The sequence below is a fragment of the Peromyscus leucopus genome, chromosome 8a (genome assembly GCF_004664715.2).
Source record: "Peromyscus leucopus breed LL Stock chromosome 8a, UCI_PerLeu_2.1, whole genome shotgun sequence".
NCBI lineage: Eukaryota > Metazoa > Chordata > Mammalia > Rodentia > Cricetidae > Peromyscus > Peromyscus leucopus.
In genome coordinates this window covers 25,068,679-25,083,126 of record NC_051085.1, presented here as the reverse complement: position 1 = coordinate 25,083,126, position 14,448 = coordinate 25,068,679, and the positions used below count along the sequence as shown (strand labels likewise).

Sequence of the window (14,448 nt, the reverse complement as noted above, 5' to 3'; positions counted from 1 at the left end):
CATCTCTCTCTTAAAAGGGTACAACAACGAGAAACTTCACCTTGAAGGATTCTTTGCAAATGTGCGTCAATGATGGGAACGCTACCAAGTAATTATAAACTTAAGATTAGCAAATCACAAATCAAACCTGACAAGTCAGTGGATTCGATTTGCAATTCAATTTTATGAGATTTAAATCTTTAAGTTGAATGTTGGTATTTGATTTCAAAATAGTCTGGATTTTGGTAAAACATCAGTAGGATATATTATTCTACATTTTGTCAAACCCACATTACATAAAGTAGCATCAGAACAGCCATACATGTTTAATATCAGTTTAATGATTTTTTTTGTGATTTGACTATCATTGAACAGTATCCTTATATCATAAAATTAAAAATTGAAGAATTTAAATTTCAAGGATTATTGTGCAAAATTAGTTAAATTTAATACTAGGAATACATGAAGGAAACTCTGAAAAATGAACATCAAGCAAAAAAACCCAAAGCATAAGCCTACATGAATGTGATCAGAGTCATTATTTTTATTTGCTTGTGGCCAAAGGCAGTTGTTCATTGTTCACTAAAAGTTTTATGTTTTAAGTAGATGCTCCCAGAAACTCTTCAAAAGCTTTTAGAAATAGTTCCCTTGCGGCTTTTGACCTCATGATAAATTTCCAGGCAGTCAAAGATGCCGATCCTAGAAAAGATAAAACAAATCCCTATCAGCTCCTGAAGACATTTCTTAGTTCCATTAGGCAATAACCATTGGTCAAATTTATTTCATTTGCTTCCTATCAATTAACATTAAAATCATCAGTTCACAAAGAAAATTGGATTTCTCTGATAGTATTATCATTTTGCAATACCTGACCTGAAAGTTTTGTGTCATGCTTTCTAAGTGGTGGAATCATAAATGATGAGGAAAAGTACATGTGGGATGATCTTGTATTATGGGTCATAGCTTTTAACCATTTCCATAATCATACTAAATTCATTAAATAAAATATTGCATGTCTACAAGAAAATGAGATGATCCTAATACAAATCTTTCAAATATTATCTACCAACTGGAGATTGACCTACTGTTCATTGTGTGAAGGAAAGCTGCCAGTATTATACCACAACGAAGGATGAGGTAAGAAGAAAGAGATCAACTTACTGGTGCACTAACATATTTAGTGGATCTGATAGTCTAATGCCAAAGTTTTCCACAAATTTGACCATAATTCACTCATGTCTAATTTATTTCATTTATAATTTAGGGACTCAAAAAAATTCCCTTCACAAAAATAGTAATAGCATATATGTTTAGTTTATCTCAAGGTCCTAGGGCATAAGTATAAAATGGGATGACATGGTGATCTTCAAATACTTAGTTAAGGAAGACTGTTTTTCACTCTGCTTTGCCATTATGGAGTAAAGGTCTTCTTTCTTGGCTAGTAGTATTGGATTAAAAGCATCCAATGAGTCAGGTGGATAGTGACTTCATTAAGGATGGCAAATTTTCTTTTGAAACTCATTTGTGTTCTTTATACTTAAGAGTAAAGTAGAATGTATAAAAAAGGAGAAGTTTTCATGAGTGAAACAATGATTGTATGTGAGCATGTGGGTTTTATGTTTTATATTTCACCTGATATTACAGATGTCAAAGTTCAGTGTGGCATCCAAATGAAAAGACAGGTCATACGTAAAAGAATTATAGTTGCTCAATGGTCTTACCATCTATCAATAGTAATAACTGCTAAGGAAATAAAAAATATGTCAACAACAATGCATACATTTTTAATGCAGGCTGACTGAATATATTTCTATTTAAATTAGTTTATGTACACTTCCAATACATACAGTCCTAATTTTGTCTGGTATTCTTTAAACATTCTTACCTGAAAGTCTATCAGTATCACCAAGAGCTGTGAGTGACACTAGGACCGTGTTCTGAAGAGCAGTGAAGTTGGTAATAAAAGGGGCTATGTCAGTATCAACAAGAACACGAGGCGGCAGACCCTTCTGAAACCTGTATGTTCTATTCATGGTTGTAGGGAGGTAGGCTGCAGCTAAGTAATTTACAGCAACAGCCCAGTTTTCCTCAAACTTGGCTTCTTGGTCAGAATAATAGACATATCTATAAAAGACAAATAGACAAAATTATCAATTATGATTAATTTCCTCAGAATTTAAATCTCACTTGGCAGAAATCATCCAGTACCAAGAAATAAAATCCAAAGATTATTTTGAAAGGAAGTTCAGAAGTCCCATAAATTTGGGCTTGTCTTTCCGGAACTGTGTAGATAGCTAAATAAAATTTAAATCTGAATCTATGAAGGGTTATCCAATTAGTTACCTCTTTTTAATATTTTGCTTTCCATTTATGTCATTCCCTAGGCACACTATACTTAACATGTAATAAACATGTTAAAATAATATAGTTTGGCTACATAACAAAAAATAGGAACAAGGCCTGGTATCATATGCTTACAACTCACAACTGGGATGTGAAGCAGGAAGATCATGGTGCCAAACTCTTTTTCAACTGCCAGTTTGGGATACATGAGATCCTTTTTTTTTAAACAGATAAAATGAACAGAAAAAGAAAGAAAGAAAAAATACATTGTGCTTATTAGTGTTTATTAACCTTGAGTTAGATGACGAATATGCCAAAAGTTATTTCTGCTATCTGAGAGGTTTAACTTGTATACAATTTATATTTTTTAAAAAAGAAAGGAAGTTTTTAAGGAAAGTAAAACAAGAGACATACGGAACGTTCTAGAAAGGGTGATAGAAATGTCATGCATTTTGCTTTAGGTGGTGGTTTGACCAGTGCTTACAGCGGCCAGTGTTCATTCAGCTGAATAAATACCTAAATCTGTGTGCATTGTTATATGTCAGCTGGCCCTTAGTTCATAAAATCAACATGTGACGATTGATTCTAAAATGTCACTTCTTAAGGTCAGCCTTGCCTTGACATAAACACAAGCATCTTTGTCCTCTCAAATGGGAAACAAAAGGAGCAGCTGACTTTTACATGCACATTTGTTGGGTCTTGACTTCATTTGTGAATAGGGAACTGAAAAATGTCTATTCTCCAGGACAGCTGAGCTCAAGTGGAAGAATAAAGTGCTGGCCACAGGCTGTGAGTAGTTAAAGAGCTGATTAGTCAATAAGCTGGAAGATTTTCTTAGAGGCCTGCTCACTGTACAAAACCTCAAAAGGACTCTGGTTTTCTAAATGCTGGTCTTTAAATGTAATAGAGAACCAAGTTAGCCAGATAGGGTGGGGAGCCTCTGAGACATAAGAGCCACCAGAACAGAGAATCAAGAAGAAAATAAACCAAAACAAAGGACAGTTGAACTAAAGGGAGTCCAACTGTTTTCAAACTCCCCCAAAAACTAAAAATTCGGGGGGAGGGGGGATGGCCAAGATTTTGAAAATTACTTCCCATGTTTCTGTATTTACCTAAATCCTCAGACAATGAGGATAAAATAATAAAGGATATGCATATGTAAAGTGTCTCAAACATTTTCCCCTATTCTCTACCCATCCTCCGTTGGCCAGAACATGAGCCCTAGGCAGGCAAAGCAGACCAAGAAAGGTAAAGAAATGCAATGGGAGTCATGACAGAGAGGGAAGGCAGAGAGAGTCCTTAGAAATGAGGGCACATCGCAGCCTCAATGTCCATTTTCTTGAAAGATGGGTGCAGATGAGTTACTCTGAAGCAGACCTCACTACAAGGAAGTCTGTGGACAGAATCCGGGATGCTTTGAACAAATTAGGAGGTTGTTCTTCAGTTTGTCTGTTTGGTGACCAGCAACGTTATAGATATGAAGTATTAAGATATGAAAATCACAGATGAGGATGAACTCAAAGGAGAATAAGGTAGTGAGGAAAAGTATCAAGGCCAAAGATGTTCAAACGGGATGTTCAAACGGGATGTTCAAACGGGAACCCTAACCCAGTGGGCCCCAGAGAAATGCATTTCCCCCAGGAATCTCATGCTGGGGGGAGAGAAGCTGTAATTAAGGGGCCTGGCCTCACAGGACAGACTCACCTATCATGGAGAGATTTCCTGCAATTCTGAAAGCGTATCTCTCAGTTAAGCTGGCTTATGTGTGTTTCCTGGCTTTCCTCCATTCTTTCTTCAAAGCAGCAACACTGCCTCAGGAAATGTGGAAGGACTCGGAGAGTTTTGCCCCCTGTTCTGCCAAAGTGTACATAAATTTGTTTTCTCTCCCATCCCCGTTTCCTAATTTCTTTCGAAACCCAGGGAAACTAAGGTGGTAGGTTTGATAGATTTATGTGGTCAGCGACAATATACATAGCGATTTCAACTATAAAAATGTAAGCTCCAAATACCAATAGACAGCAGCAATGGACTACTCTATCCAGAGAACACTGCTTACCCTTCCGTGTAAGAATCAGATAAGCTAAATCATGACTTCCTATGGCGAGGTTTCAAAAGCTGATACCTGATACTGTAAGTAAAATAGAGAGTGCTATGTCAGTGTGCTTGAAGAAAACCATGGCACTTGCAAGTAGGGCTTTGTGGCAGATGACTATAATCTCAGCCACTCTAGAAGCTGAAGCAGGAGGAGAACAACTTCAAGTCCACACTGTGGTACAGGCTGACATCAAGACCAACCCGGTCAGGTCAATGGAGCCAGACACTGTCTCAAGATAACCATTAAATTAAAGGGTGTGGGGTAGAGTTGCAGCTCCCAGGGAGGGCTTGCCTTGGGATGCATGAGGTCCTGAGTTGGTTCAATGCCCAGCACCATAAAAAAAATCTGAAGGAAGGAAAAGTAGAAAGAAGAAAGAGGGAAGAAGGAATAGAGGGGAGAAAAAGTATATGCAGAAAGAGTGAGCAACAGTGGTGATAGTGGTAGTCCGGGGGGAGATAGGGCCCCCACATTACTTTGTTGTAAGATATTCCACGTTGTATAAGACAGCAGCTTTCAGGCTGTGCCTTGCTTCAAGCGATTTCATTTTACAAGACAGGAGTTTGTTTCATTTTGAGTAGAAATTTGAGGCAGAATAAATCTGCACCCTATTTGTAAAGCAAACAATCACCTCTGTCCAGCAGCAACCAGGAGGCTCAGACTGATAGTAAATGTTTATGCATAAAACATCACCACTGACATACCAACTTAGGTCGAGAAGACGTGAACACATGGGCATCTCAACGCCATATCCAGAAACATGCCAGAAACACTAGGCATGTAAAATTATTGAACATGCCAAACCATCAAATGATAAAAACAAAAAGAAAAAAAAGAAAAGAAAAGAAAAGAAAAGAAAACTCAGATGAAGATCATATACAAGGAAGGAAAATTCCTTGTATAGCATGTTGATACTGCTGATGCTTTAGACACACGCATTATGGGATTTACAGGCAGGCTCTAAACTTTGCACTGTTCCTGATTTCAGTTCAGCAAGGTACTTGCCGCTTACATGACCCACTCAAGTGACCAGACTGGCCCTGCTCCTCACCCTGAGTCTCCCTTAGCTTTGAACCAGCTCTGCTTCTGCAAACCTCCGACAGCCCAATGGGTGGGTTCCTCGGGAAGTGCAGAAACTGACTCTCTTTGCAGTTCTATGGGTATGCACCTGAAGGATAACACATGATCTGGCAATGAGCATTAGTCATTAAGATTGGAGTTAAAGAGACCGTGACTGTCAAAGGCCGTGACGTTCAAGTAAATTTAGTAGTACATAGTACATTACAGGAACAAAAATGGCCTAACATAAAATTTAGTGTTATTCAGTACATTCTGACGTTGTGGAAAAAACATAAATGTGTCCATTTAAGTTTAGGTTCTTTTGAAATAGTGTGAATAGAACTGAGATTTCTTTGTTTTTTAATTATTTCGTTTATTTTTTTTGAAGTTAAGATATATCATTTCTCCCTTCCCTTTCCTCCCTCCAAGCCTTGCTATAGAATCCTTCTAGCTCTCTTACAAATTCATGGCCTTCCCTTGGGTCAGTTTTTATACACATACACACACACACACACACACACACACACACACACACACACACACGTCCCTAAATACATAAATATAACCTGCTCAGTCGGCATAGTGTTATTTGTGTATATATTTTCAAAGCTGATCATTTGGTATTGAATAGCCAGTTGGTGTGCTCTTCCCCAAGGAAGACTATTTTTCCTGCTCACGCTGAGTTTTCTTAATTTTAATTAATTGATTAATTAATTAATTAATTTATGGTTGTTTCAAGACAAGGTTTCTCTGTGTAGCCCTGTCTATCCTAGAACTCACCCTGTAGATGGCTAGCCTTGAATTCAGGTACCCATCTCCCCCGAAAGTGCTGGCATCCAAGGTGTGTGCCACCACTGCCTCTGGAGGGGTGTGGAGGTCTTGCTTAGACTCGGCTACCTTTTACTACCCCTGAGGTGGCACTAGATATGAAACAGGGCTTTTTGCTCAGTTCAGTGACTTCATATAAAGAAAAATAAAATTTATAGTTTGTATTCTATTGATTATTGATTTACTTTTACTCACATGAAAATATTCTAAATGTTGAAAAGTAACCTATAACAAGTATTGCAACTTGACCACCACAATTTACAAGGTAATGTAATCCCCTTTTCTTAGATGTTACGTGTGTGCATTAGTACATCTACCTATGTACGTGTGTGTGCATGCCTGTGTAGGGGAGTGTGCATGCATGTGGAGGTCACAACCTTAGGTGTGATCTACCTTTGCTTTTCCTTTGAAACAGAGTCTCTAGATGGCTTGCCCTCACCACAAAGCTTGGACTGGCCAGTGAGTCCCAGGAATCCTCTAGTTTTTACCTCCCTAGCATGAGTATGATAAATACTTTCCACGGTGCGTGGCTATATTTACATGGGTTCTGGGAAATGAACTCATGTCCTTGTGCTTGCATAGAAGGGGTTACCACCTGTGCTGTTTTCCCAGCTCCTTTTCTCAGATATTTTTCTCCCCTTTCCCAAAATATATTCTAAGTTTTCCCTTTACCACTACAATCATCCGTGATTACACTAGTTTATTATTAAGATTAAAAATCACAATCATTCTAAAAGAAAATGAAAAAAAAAAAGAATTAAGACCATGCTGGTTAGTTTTAGTCTACTTGTCACAGCCTGGACATGCCCAGGAAGAAGGAATTTCAATTCAGGACTTGCGTCCATCAGATTGGCCTGCATAGCTATGGTAGTGAAGCATTTTCATGATTGCTAATTGGTGCAGGTGGCCCCAACCCACTGGAGGCCATGCCATCCCTGAGCAGGTAGTCCTGAGCTATACAAGAAAGTTAGCTGGATTAAACAGTACTCTTCCATGGTCTCTGCTCTTGTTCCTGCCTCCAGGTTTTTGCTGTCCTGGCTTCCCTTGATGACAGACTATAACTTTGTAAGCCAAAACAAACTATTTTTTTCCTGAGTTTGATCATAGTTTTTAGTCAAAGCAATGGGAACAAGTCAAATTAAAACAGAGACAAAAACTATTTCTTACCTGTCTGAAAAGACATCAATAGGATACTCCAGGGATGAGGTATGAGCAGTCCATAAGTGCTTCAAAAGGCCATCAAAGTCACTAGAAGGCAGCTGCATGTACTAAGGCATAGAGAAAAAAGCATTATGTGGGCAACTATCCCTCAGATTCTACCAGGCTCAGAGATGTGATCAACAGTCAGTGTGAACTGAAAATGCTATTACACGCCACGCTTTAGTGCCTAACAGCAAAGGGGAAAACATCCAGTACTTTTCAGTAAAGCGTATTATCTAGTTAAAGTGAACCTCAAGTATCTGCAAAATGTCCATGTTTTACACTGGACAGAAACATTGTCATTTTTTTTTCTGTCAACATTACTAAAATTCTCATAAAATTTTCTAAGTGATAAAAAAGTTTAAAAATTAAATTGAATTATATCTAAAGCAATGAATTAACCATCCAATGAACTAGCAAATATATGTTTAAGTCATTAATGATTAGTTTCTTCTATGCTTGATGAATGTATTTTATTTTGGTCATCGAATAGTTAGTTCAGAAAAACATATCACTGTTTAGTTCCACCTACATATGAGCAGTTATTAATTCAGTTTCAATAATTGGATAGACTAGTCTAAAACAAGCCTATAATCTTGATTCTTATACTCTTTCACCAATGACCTAAATTCCCAGTTACTCATATTAAAGTGGCCTGCGTGCCCGCCATTTGTGGTATTTTTTTTTTTTAAATTATTCTTTGTGGAGTTCTCCTTATTCTTTTTTTTTTTTAATTATTCTTTGTGGAGTTCTCCTTATTCTTTTTTTTTTTTTTAAAGATTTATTTATTTATTATGTATACAGAAGAGGGCGCCAGATCTCATTGCAGATGGTTGTGAGCCACCATGTGGTTGCTGGGAATTGAACTCAGGACCTCTGGAAGAGCAGTCGGTGCTCTTAACCTCTGAGCCATCTCTCCAGCCCCCAATTTGTGGTATTTTTTTTACTTGCAGTGGGAACAGATGAATTTTGTGTTAGTACTGTATGAAAACAGTGGATTTCTAAGGCATGCACTGTATTTCTACATCTCTTATGAGTAAAATATCTATTTATAATTTACATTTTAATATTAAGGAAAGTATATGATGCATTAAAAACAATCCTTCACAAAAGACGTTCACAAAGAGCCTTGTCTCCGTGTGTCTGAGGAGTCTGGTATAAAACTGAAAAGAAGAACCTTAAAAAAAGCAGTCCAGTTGTCCATTGTCTCGCGGACGAGCTCTTGGCAGCCAGAAACACCATAACAAAACTTGGACTGATCCAGGGGCGGTGGTAAAATCGTGATTTGGTCTGCTGATATCCCCAGGATGCCAGAATCAACAGCAGCAAGGAAAGGTATCACACTCAAAAAATAATTCACATCTGTAAAAACAAATGCCTCTTTAGCCCCCCGGCCAGTGGCAAACGCCAGAGCACATTGTGAGGAAGTATACATAAGTTGTTAGAGAAAATTCACAGATCGCAAATGATGAAGAAAATGGCCAAATAAAAAATACTGAGAAAAATCAACTTATATTTTAATAGCCCTATAATTGTGAATGTATACACACATACACACACACACACACACACACACACACACACACACACACACACACACACACACACACACACTGAAGTGCCATATTACAATATTTTTAAGAAAAATTTTAATGTATTTTTGATGGATTGGATAACACTCCTACTTAAAAGCATGAAATAAATAAGAGAAGAAAAACTGTCATATTGTTCACAGAAAGGCACAGAAGTTCCCAATGAGATTACATTGTTGATTTTAACTTTTTATAAATAATCAAGCATTGTTATGCATTCAGAAAATGCATATCTTATGATTCACAACTTAGTCTAATTTTTATACATCATCATCACTGAATCCTTTTATCCTGTTTCTTTAAAGCTGGAAGTTTTGTCTCACAGCCCAATATGCTTCTCAGGACTTCAAACTTTGCAGTTGTAGAGAAGCAAGTCCAGCAGATTTAAATGTTTTAATTTAGTTAAGTAATTGGTTTGTACTCATTCTTACCACTCCAAATTACTAAGCCAATCAGATATCTAGAGCTATTGACAAGTCTGTTTATGAATTTTGAAAAGAATGACTCAAGTTAGTATAAGGGAAATACCTAGTAGTTCATACTATTTATGAGTCATCCCCCCAAAAAAGTAAAACTTAATACAATGTCATTTCTAATTATTTGCAAATTACTATAATGAATTTCTATGTAAATTAATTTCAAACCAAAACACATCGTGAAAGAATTAGAAACTATATTCAAGTTGTTTTTAGTATTGCAAACATGACTAAAGCCTTAGTTATAGATAGGCCAAATAAAGTATAATATTAGTCTGGCAAGTTTGTGAGTTTCAGTATTTAGCACTTTTTTTCCTAGTAAAATGGAAAAGCACTATTATCTTGGTTTCTCTTTTCAAAGATTCTGTGTTCCCCTGGGAGCCTGTAACATCACTGACAGTGCTGGTCCCTAGAGGCCATGACCTTTGCAGTTCCTTGATTTAATCCTATGAAAAGTCTGAATACATCCTTAGAAATCATGATTTGACTGGTCAGTCATGCCACATGTCACCAATGTCACTGGTCAATGTTAAAGTAGACTCATCTTGCAAACGGAGCAGAACTGTTTCAGTTTTGGCTCTGTCTCTATGACTGGGGTTTAAATGTGTTCTTTGAAGTAAAGGTACAAGTTTGCTAAAGTGAACCTACCAGCCCACCAACTGTCCACAGACACACACATAGGGTCTCCAGGTTCATAGCCACAGTCTGTCCCTCCAGTGGGATCAGCTAATCTACCTAGGGGACAAAGAATGCACAGTTATATTTGTTTATTATACACATTTAAAATTGTTAAATATATGCATTTAATGAATAGGTACACAATTTTGCAATTTACTTATATTCTACTTACCATCATTTTTATATTGTATTTCTCATCTCTCACCCAAATTATTTTCTTTTTTTCAGCAATATGAAGGTTTTGACTTTCAATTTATAAGCTATAGATAGTGTTACTTACATCACTTCACATTTCACTGCCTTTTCTGGCTGCTAATAAAAGTCACGAAAGCCACAGTCACTCACAGAAAAGGAGGTGGGTTAAAGGTCAAGCCAAACCTTAGTTCTACGTTTTCTAAATGACACCACCATGTGCCTGTCAGTTTGCACCATATTGTGAAGTGGAGATGACAATATTCGGTATCCATGCGATTTCTACGTAAGTTAAGAGAAGTTATCAGAAGTATTTTACATGCTGACTGTCCATTACATCAACATTGGAACATCAGAAAATAATCTTTCTTTTTCTCCAAAACTGGCACCACTCCCCTTCTCCCCTTTTTCGTCGTCTATTTTCTTACTTGCTGAGCAATAAGTAAGCTGTGTAAGTTGGGCATCGGGCACCAATCTCCTCATGCACTTCTTCTATCAGCCAGAAAGAACTATCCTATCATAAATGAATATGTTGCCCCCAAACATCTTCCATGGATATACACTGAAAAGAGCTCAGTTTCCAAGGAGAAGCAACCAGTGGCACAGATCACCATTAGCAAGGCATCACTCATTTATAATTTCATGCCTATGGTCAGACAATGGCAATGAGGACTCACAAGAAGGTCAATATAATCTGACATCACTCCTGTTTGTAAGGAATACCCCCTTGTGTGTTCATAGGAATGTGTAGTTAGCAGTATGGTGGTAACTATTTTGAAAATACTCAACAAATGAGAGAAAGGATGTGTCTTCTTGCTTGGTCTCTATGCCTGTGTGACATTGAAGTGTCTGGTAGAAACAACCAATTCACAGGGTAAGGAGTTGTGGTTAAGGACAACTAGGAATACAAGAAACAATGACTATGGGGAGATTAAAAACTAAACACAAAGAATCCGTTTTCCAAGAGACGTGTGTGAGTGACTTAGATTACTAGTGTGGTGATGAAATACCATGATCCAAAGCAGCTTGAAGAGGAAGGGATTTGGCTTATTTATATTGAACCACCATCCATGGATAGAAGAGAAGGTAGAAGCTCAAATTGTACTGGAACTTGGAGGCAGAGGCTGATGCAGAGGTCTTGGAGGAGTACTGCTTACTGGCTTACTCCTCATGGCTTGCACAGCCTGCTTTCTTATAGAACCCAGGACCACCAGCCCAGGGATAGCACCACCCACAGGGAGCTGGGCCCTTTCACATCAATCAATAAACAAGAAAATGTCCCCCAAAGACTTGCCTATAGGTTGATTCATAAGAAGCATTTTCCTCAACTGACATTCCCTCCTCTCAAATGTCTCTAGCCTGTGTCAAGCTGACATAAAACTAGACAGCAATGGAAGAAATGGGGATAATCCCATTTTCCTAATACCTCAGGAATATATTGGTATTTAGGAGAAAAAAAAATCTTTCTTACCTGATTTATACTGCCATCCAAACTGAAAAGGCAATCCCCACAAAAGATTTTCTTCATTTTCTGGACCATATTTTGCAAAATATATGGCTGTCTGAGTCAGTAGGATTCTATACAACCCCATTCTATCAGTGAATACCCATGGGTTAATTATGTGTTTTCCATCCTCAAACCTATAATCGCTTAACTGTTCAGGGCTCTCTTCCCAGAGAGGAGGGTATGGGGTGGTTATATCAGAATCCTCTGCTACAGTAGCAGAAAGGCAGCCAACCAGTACCCAGACCCAGGGAGCCAGGACAGCCATGGTGCCAACCTGGTTGGGAACTGAGAGCTTGTCCAGGCTTTTATTGGAGAGGGAAGGAGGAAGCCAGGATGTTTTCTTATCTCATACTTTATAAACATGCTGTAATAATTTCTAAGCAGAGTGTTCATGGAGAGGAAATGGGCATCTTAGCAATTAGCATTAAAGATAATGGACTTCTGTCTTCTTTCCATCATTAGTACAGTGTATCAGAACCTGAACACAAGGTGAGGCTTGCCAGATTTTGGATAATGCCATTTGTTAATGAAAAAAAATTCTTCTAGAACTCTTTCAGTTTACCTTATTATTACAAATTATATTATTAGTAACATTAGGATGCTTCCCTTCATAAAAATGTATTGACATAGTTCCTTGAATATATTGAATAATTAAAATATGAAAATACTGATATTTATGTTTTGTTTTTATTTGAATTTTGAAGACAGGGTTTCTCTGTGTAGCCCTGGCTGTCCTGGAACTCGTTTTGTGCTCTGTAGACCAGACTGGACTCAAACTCAAGTGCCTCTGTCTCTAGAGTGCTGGGATTAAAGGTGTGTGCCACCAATCCTGGTTCCAATACTGACATTTATAATAAAATGCAGAGATGTACTGTAAAATGCATCAGCAGGGCAGTGGTGGCGGACACCTTTAGTCCCAGCACTCGAAAGGCAGAGGCAGGCAGATCTTTGTGAGTTTGAGGCTACCCTGGTCTACAGACCGAGATCTAGGAAAGGTGCAAAGCCACACAGAAAAAACCTATCTCAAAAAACAAACAAACAAACAAACAAACAAAAAAAGACTACAAAATGCATCTGATCCAGTTATGGCATACCTTCATGTTGCCAGTAAAATGCAATTTTATTCAATTATCCCAATTAAATAAACAAAGCCAATTTGTTAAAAAATTAAAGTGCTGCTAATTAATTTTCAATATCTATTCATTTTTCTCAGAATGTTATCTAATAACCTAAGTTTTTAGCTTTCTAGCATCTCTCCTCAAAATACTAATACTAATAATAATGATGATACTAATATGTAAACAAGTGTCAATCCCTAACACATAAGAAGAAAAGGCATCTAAAACTCCTGGGATAAGTCCTTAAATTATGGATATAGGCATTTTACTTTCCTTTCCTCAATATTGTGACTTTTATTACACATACAAAGGCCAAAATTCAGTATTGATCCTTAAACACATAGCCCTACTTTAGGGATTGTAGAAAGCCAGGCTGGGGTTATCTAAGACCAGAAAACTATAGAGCTATGAACTATCCCTGAATTTAGAGGTCAGGAATACATGTAATTTTATTATATTTTTATAAAGAATTTAAGGACATTACTAATATTGGGGTTAAAACAGCTCTCTGATGCTATAGCCACTAGCCTAGTGTGTTTGGAGCCTGGTTTATGATCCTCAGCACTGAAGATGAGGGAAAGAGAACAGCAATGAAATTGAACACATGCAAATGGTCATATCATACTCTTAAACGGATGGAACATGATCAATGGATCAGTCTGTAAAGTTAAATTATGCAAATAACTTTTTTTATTAGCTAATTGTGACTTAGCAACTACCCTAGTTAGCTTTAACTGCCAACTTGACAGAGCCATCCGAAAACAATTCTTAATTAAGACATTGTCCAGATCATCAGTTCTATCTATGTTGTCACAAGTCACAGGGTTTCATTTTTTTTCCTGCCTAATAGCATTCAATTGTGTGTGATTACTGTGTGTTCTTTATCTATTTATCAACTGATGGACATGTAGGGAGTTTTCATGTATTGGGTATTATGAATAGTGCCACAATAAACACAAGAGTATAGTGATCTCTTGGACAGATTGTCACTTGTTATGAACACAGGAGTGGACTATTATTTCCATGATCATTTCTCAGGACTGCTGGACCTTACTTCTCATCTGCAGTCCTGTATATAATCTCTTATGAATGGACGTTGCTTGCTAACTCCCCAAGTCATAGAAGTTGACTTTTTTTTCTTATTCAAAGCCATTCTGTTTCGGTCCAGGTGTGTTTTTAACTTAAGAAAGAATCCATGTTTTAATACAGATTGCTTCTACAATAGCTCTCCAATTATGTTGTTTGATCATCTTAAGTATAAAAAAATTTGTCTTCACAGGGAGACTGGAATCCCCAAACAATGGCTGCTCTCATATAATACACCAATAAGACAACTTTTAAAGAAGGAGCCAAACCCTCTCCTCTTTTTCAGTGAATGCTTTCC

At 37.4% G+C, this 14,448-nt stretch overlaps 1 protein-coding gene across 1 annotated transcript; it reads right to left on the bottom strand.

Moving 5' to 3' along the window:
- Window positions 1–478: 478 nt before the first annotated feature.
- Window positions 479–12,211, bottom strand: C8AH6orf58 (chromosome 8a C6orf58 homolog). Its single transcript, XM_028877335.2, has 6 exons — window positions 11,911–12,211; window positions 10,218–10,304; window positions 8,679–8,863; window positions 7,469–7,569; window positions 1,865–2,103; window positions 479–678 (listed from the first exon to the last, which is right to left on the bottom strand). Exons 1-6 carry the CDS (start codon window positions 12,209–12,211, stop codon window positions 578–580), a joined length of 1,014 nt encoding a protein of 337 aa, XP_028733168.1. The 3' UTR covers window positions 479–577.
- Window positions 12,212–14,448: the final 2,237 nt, after the last annotated feature.

Excerpts from the sequence above, each read along its gene's own strand:
- C8AH6orf58 (XM_028877335.2), bottom strand. The coding sequence starts at position 12,211 with ATGGCTGTCCTGGCTCCCTGGGTCTGGGTACTGGTTGGCTGCCTTTCT. Across the intron at positions 10,305-11,910 it reads TGGATGGCAGTATAAATCAG|GTAGATTAGCTGATCCCACT; the intron begins GTAAGAAAGATT and ends TTTGTCCCCTAG. Across the intron at positions 8,864-10,217 it reads TGTGGACAGTTGGTGGGCTG|ATGTGAATTATTTTTTGAGT; the intron begins GTAGGTTCACTT and ends TTGTTTTTACAG.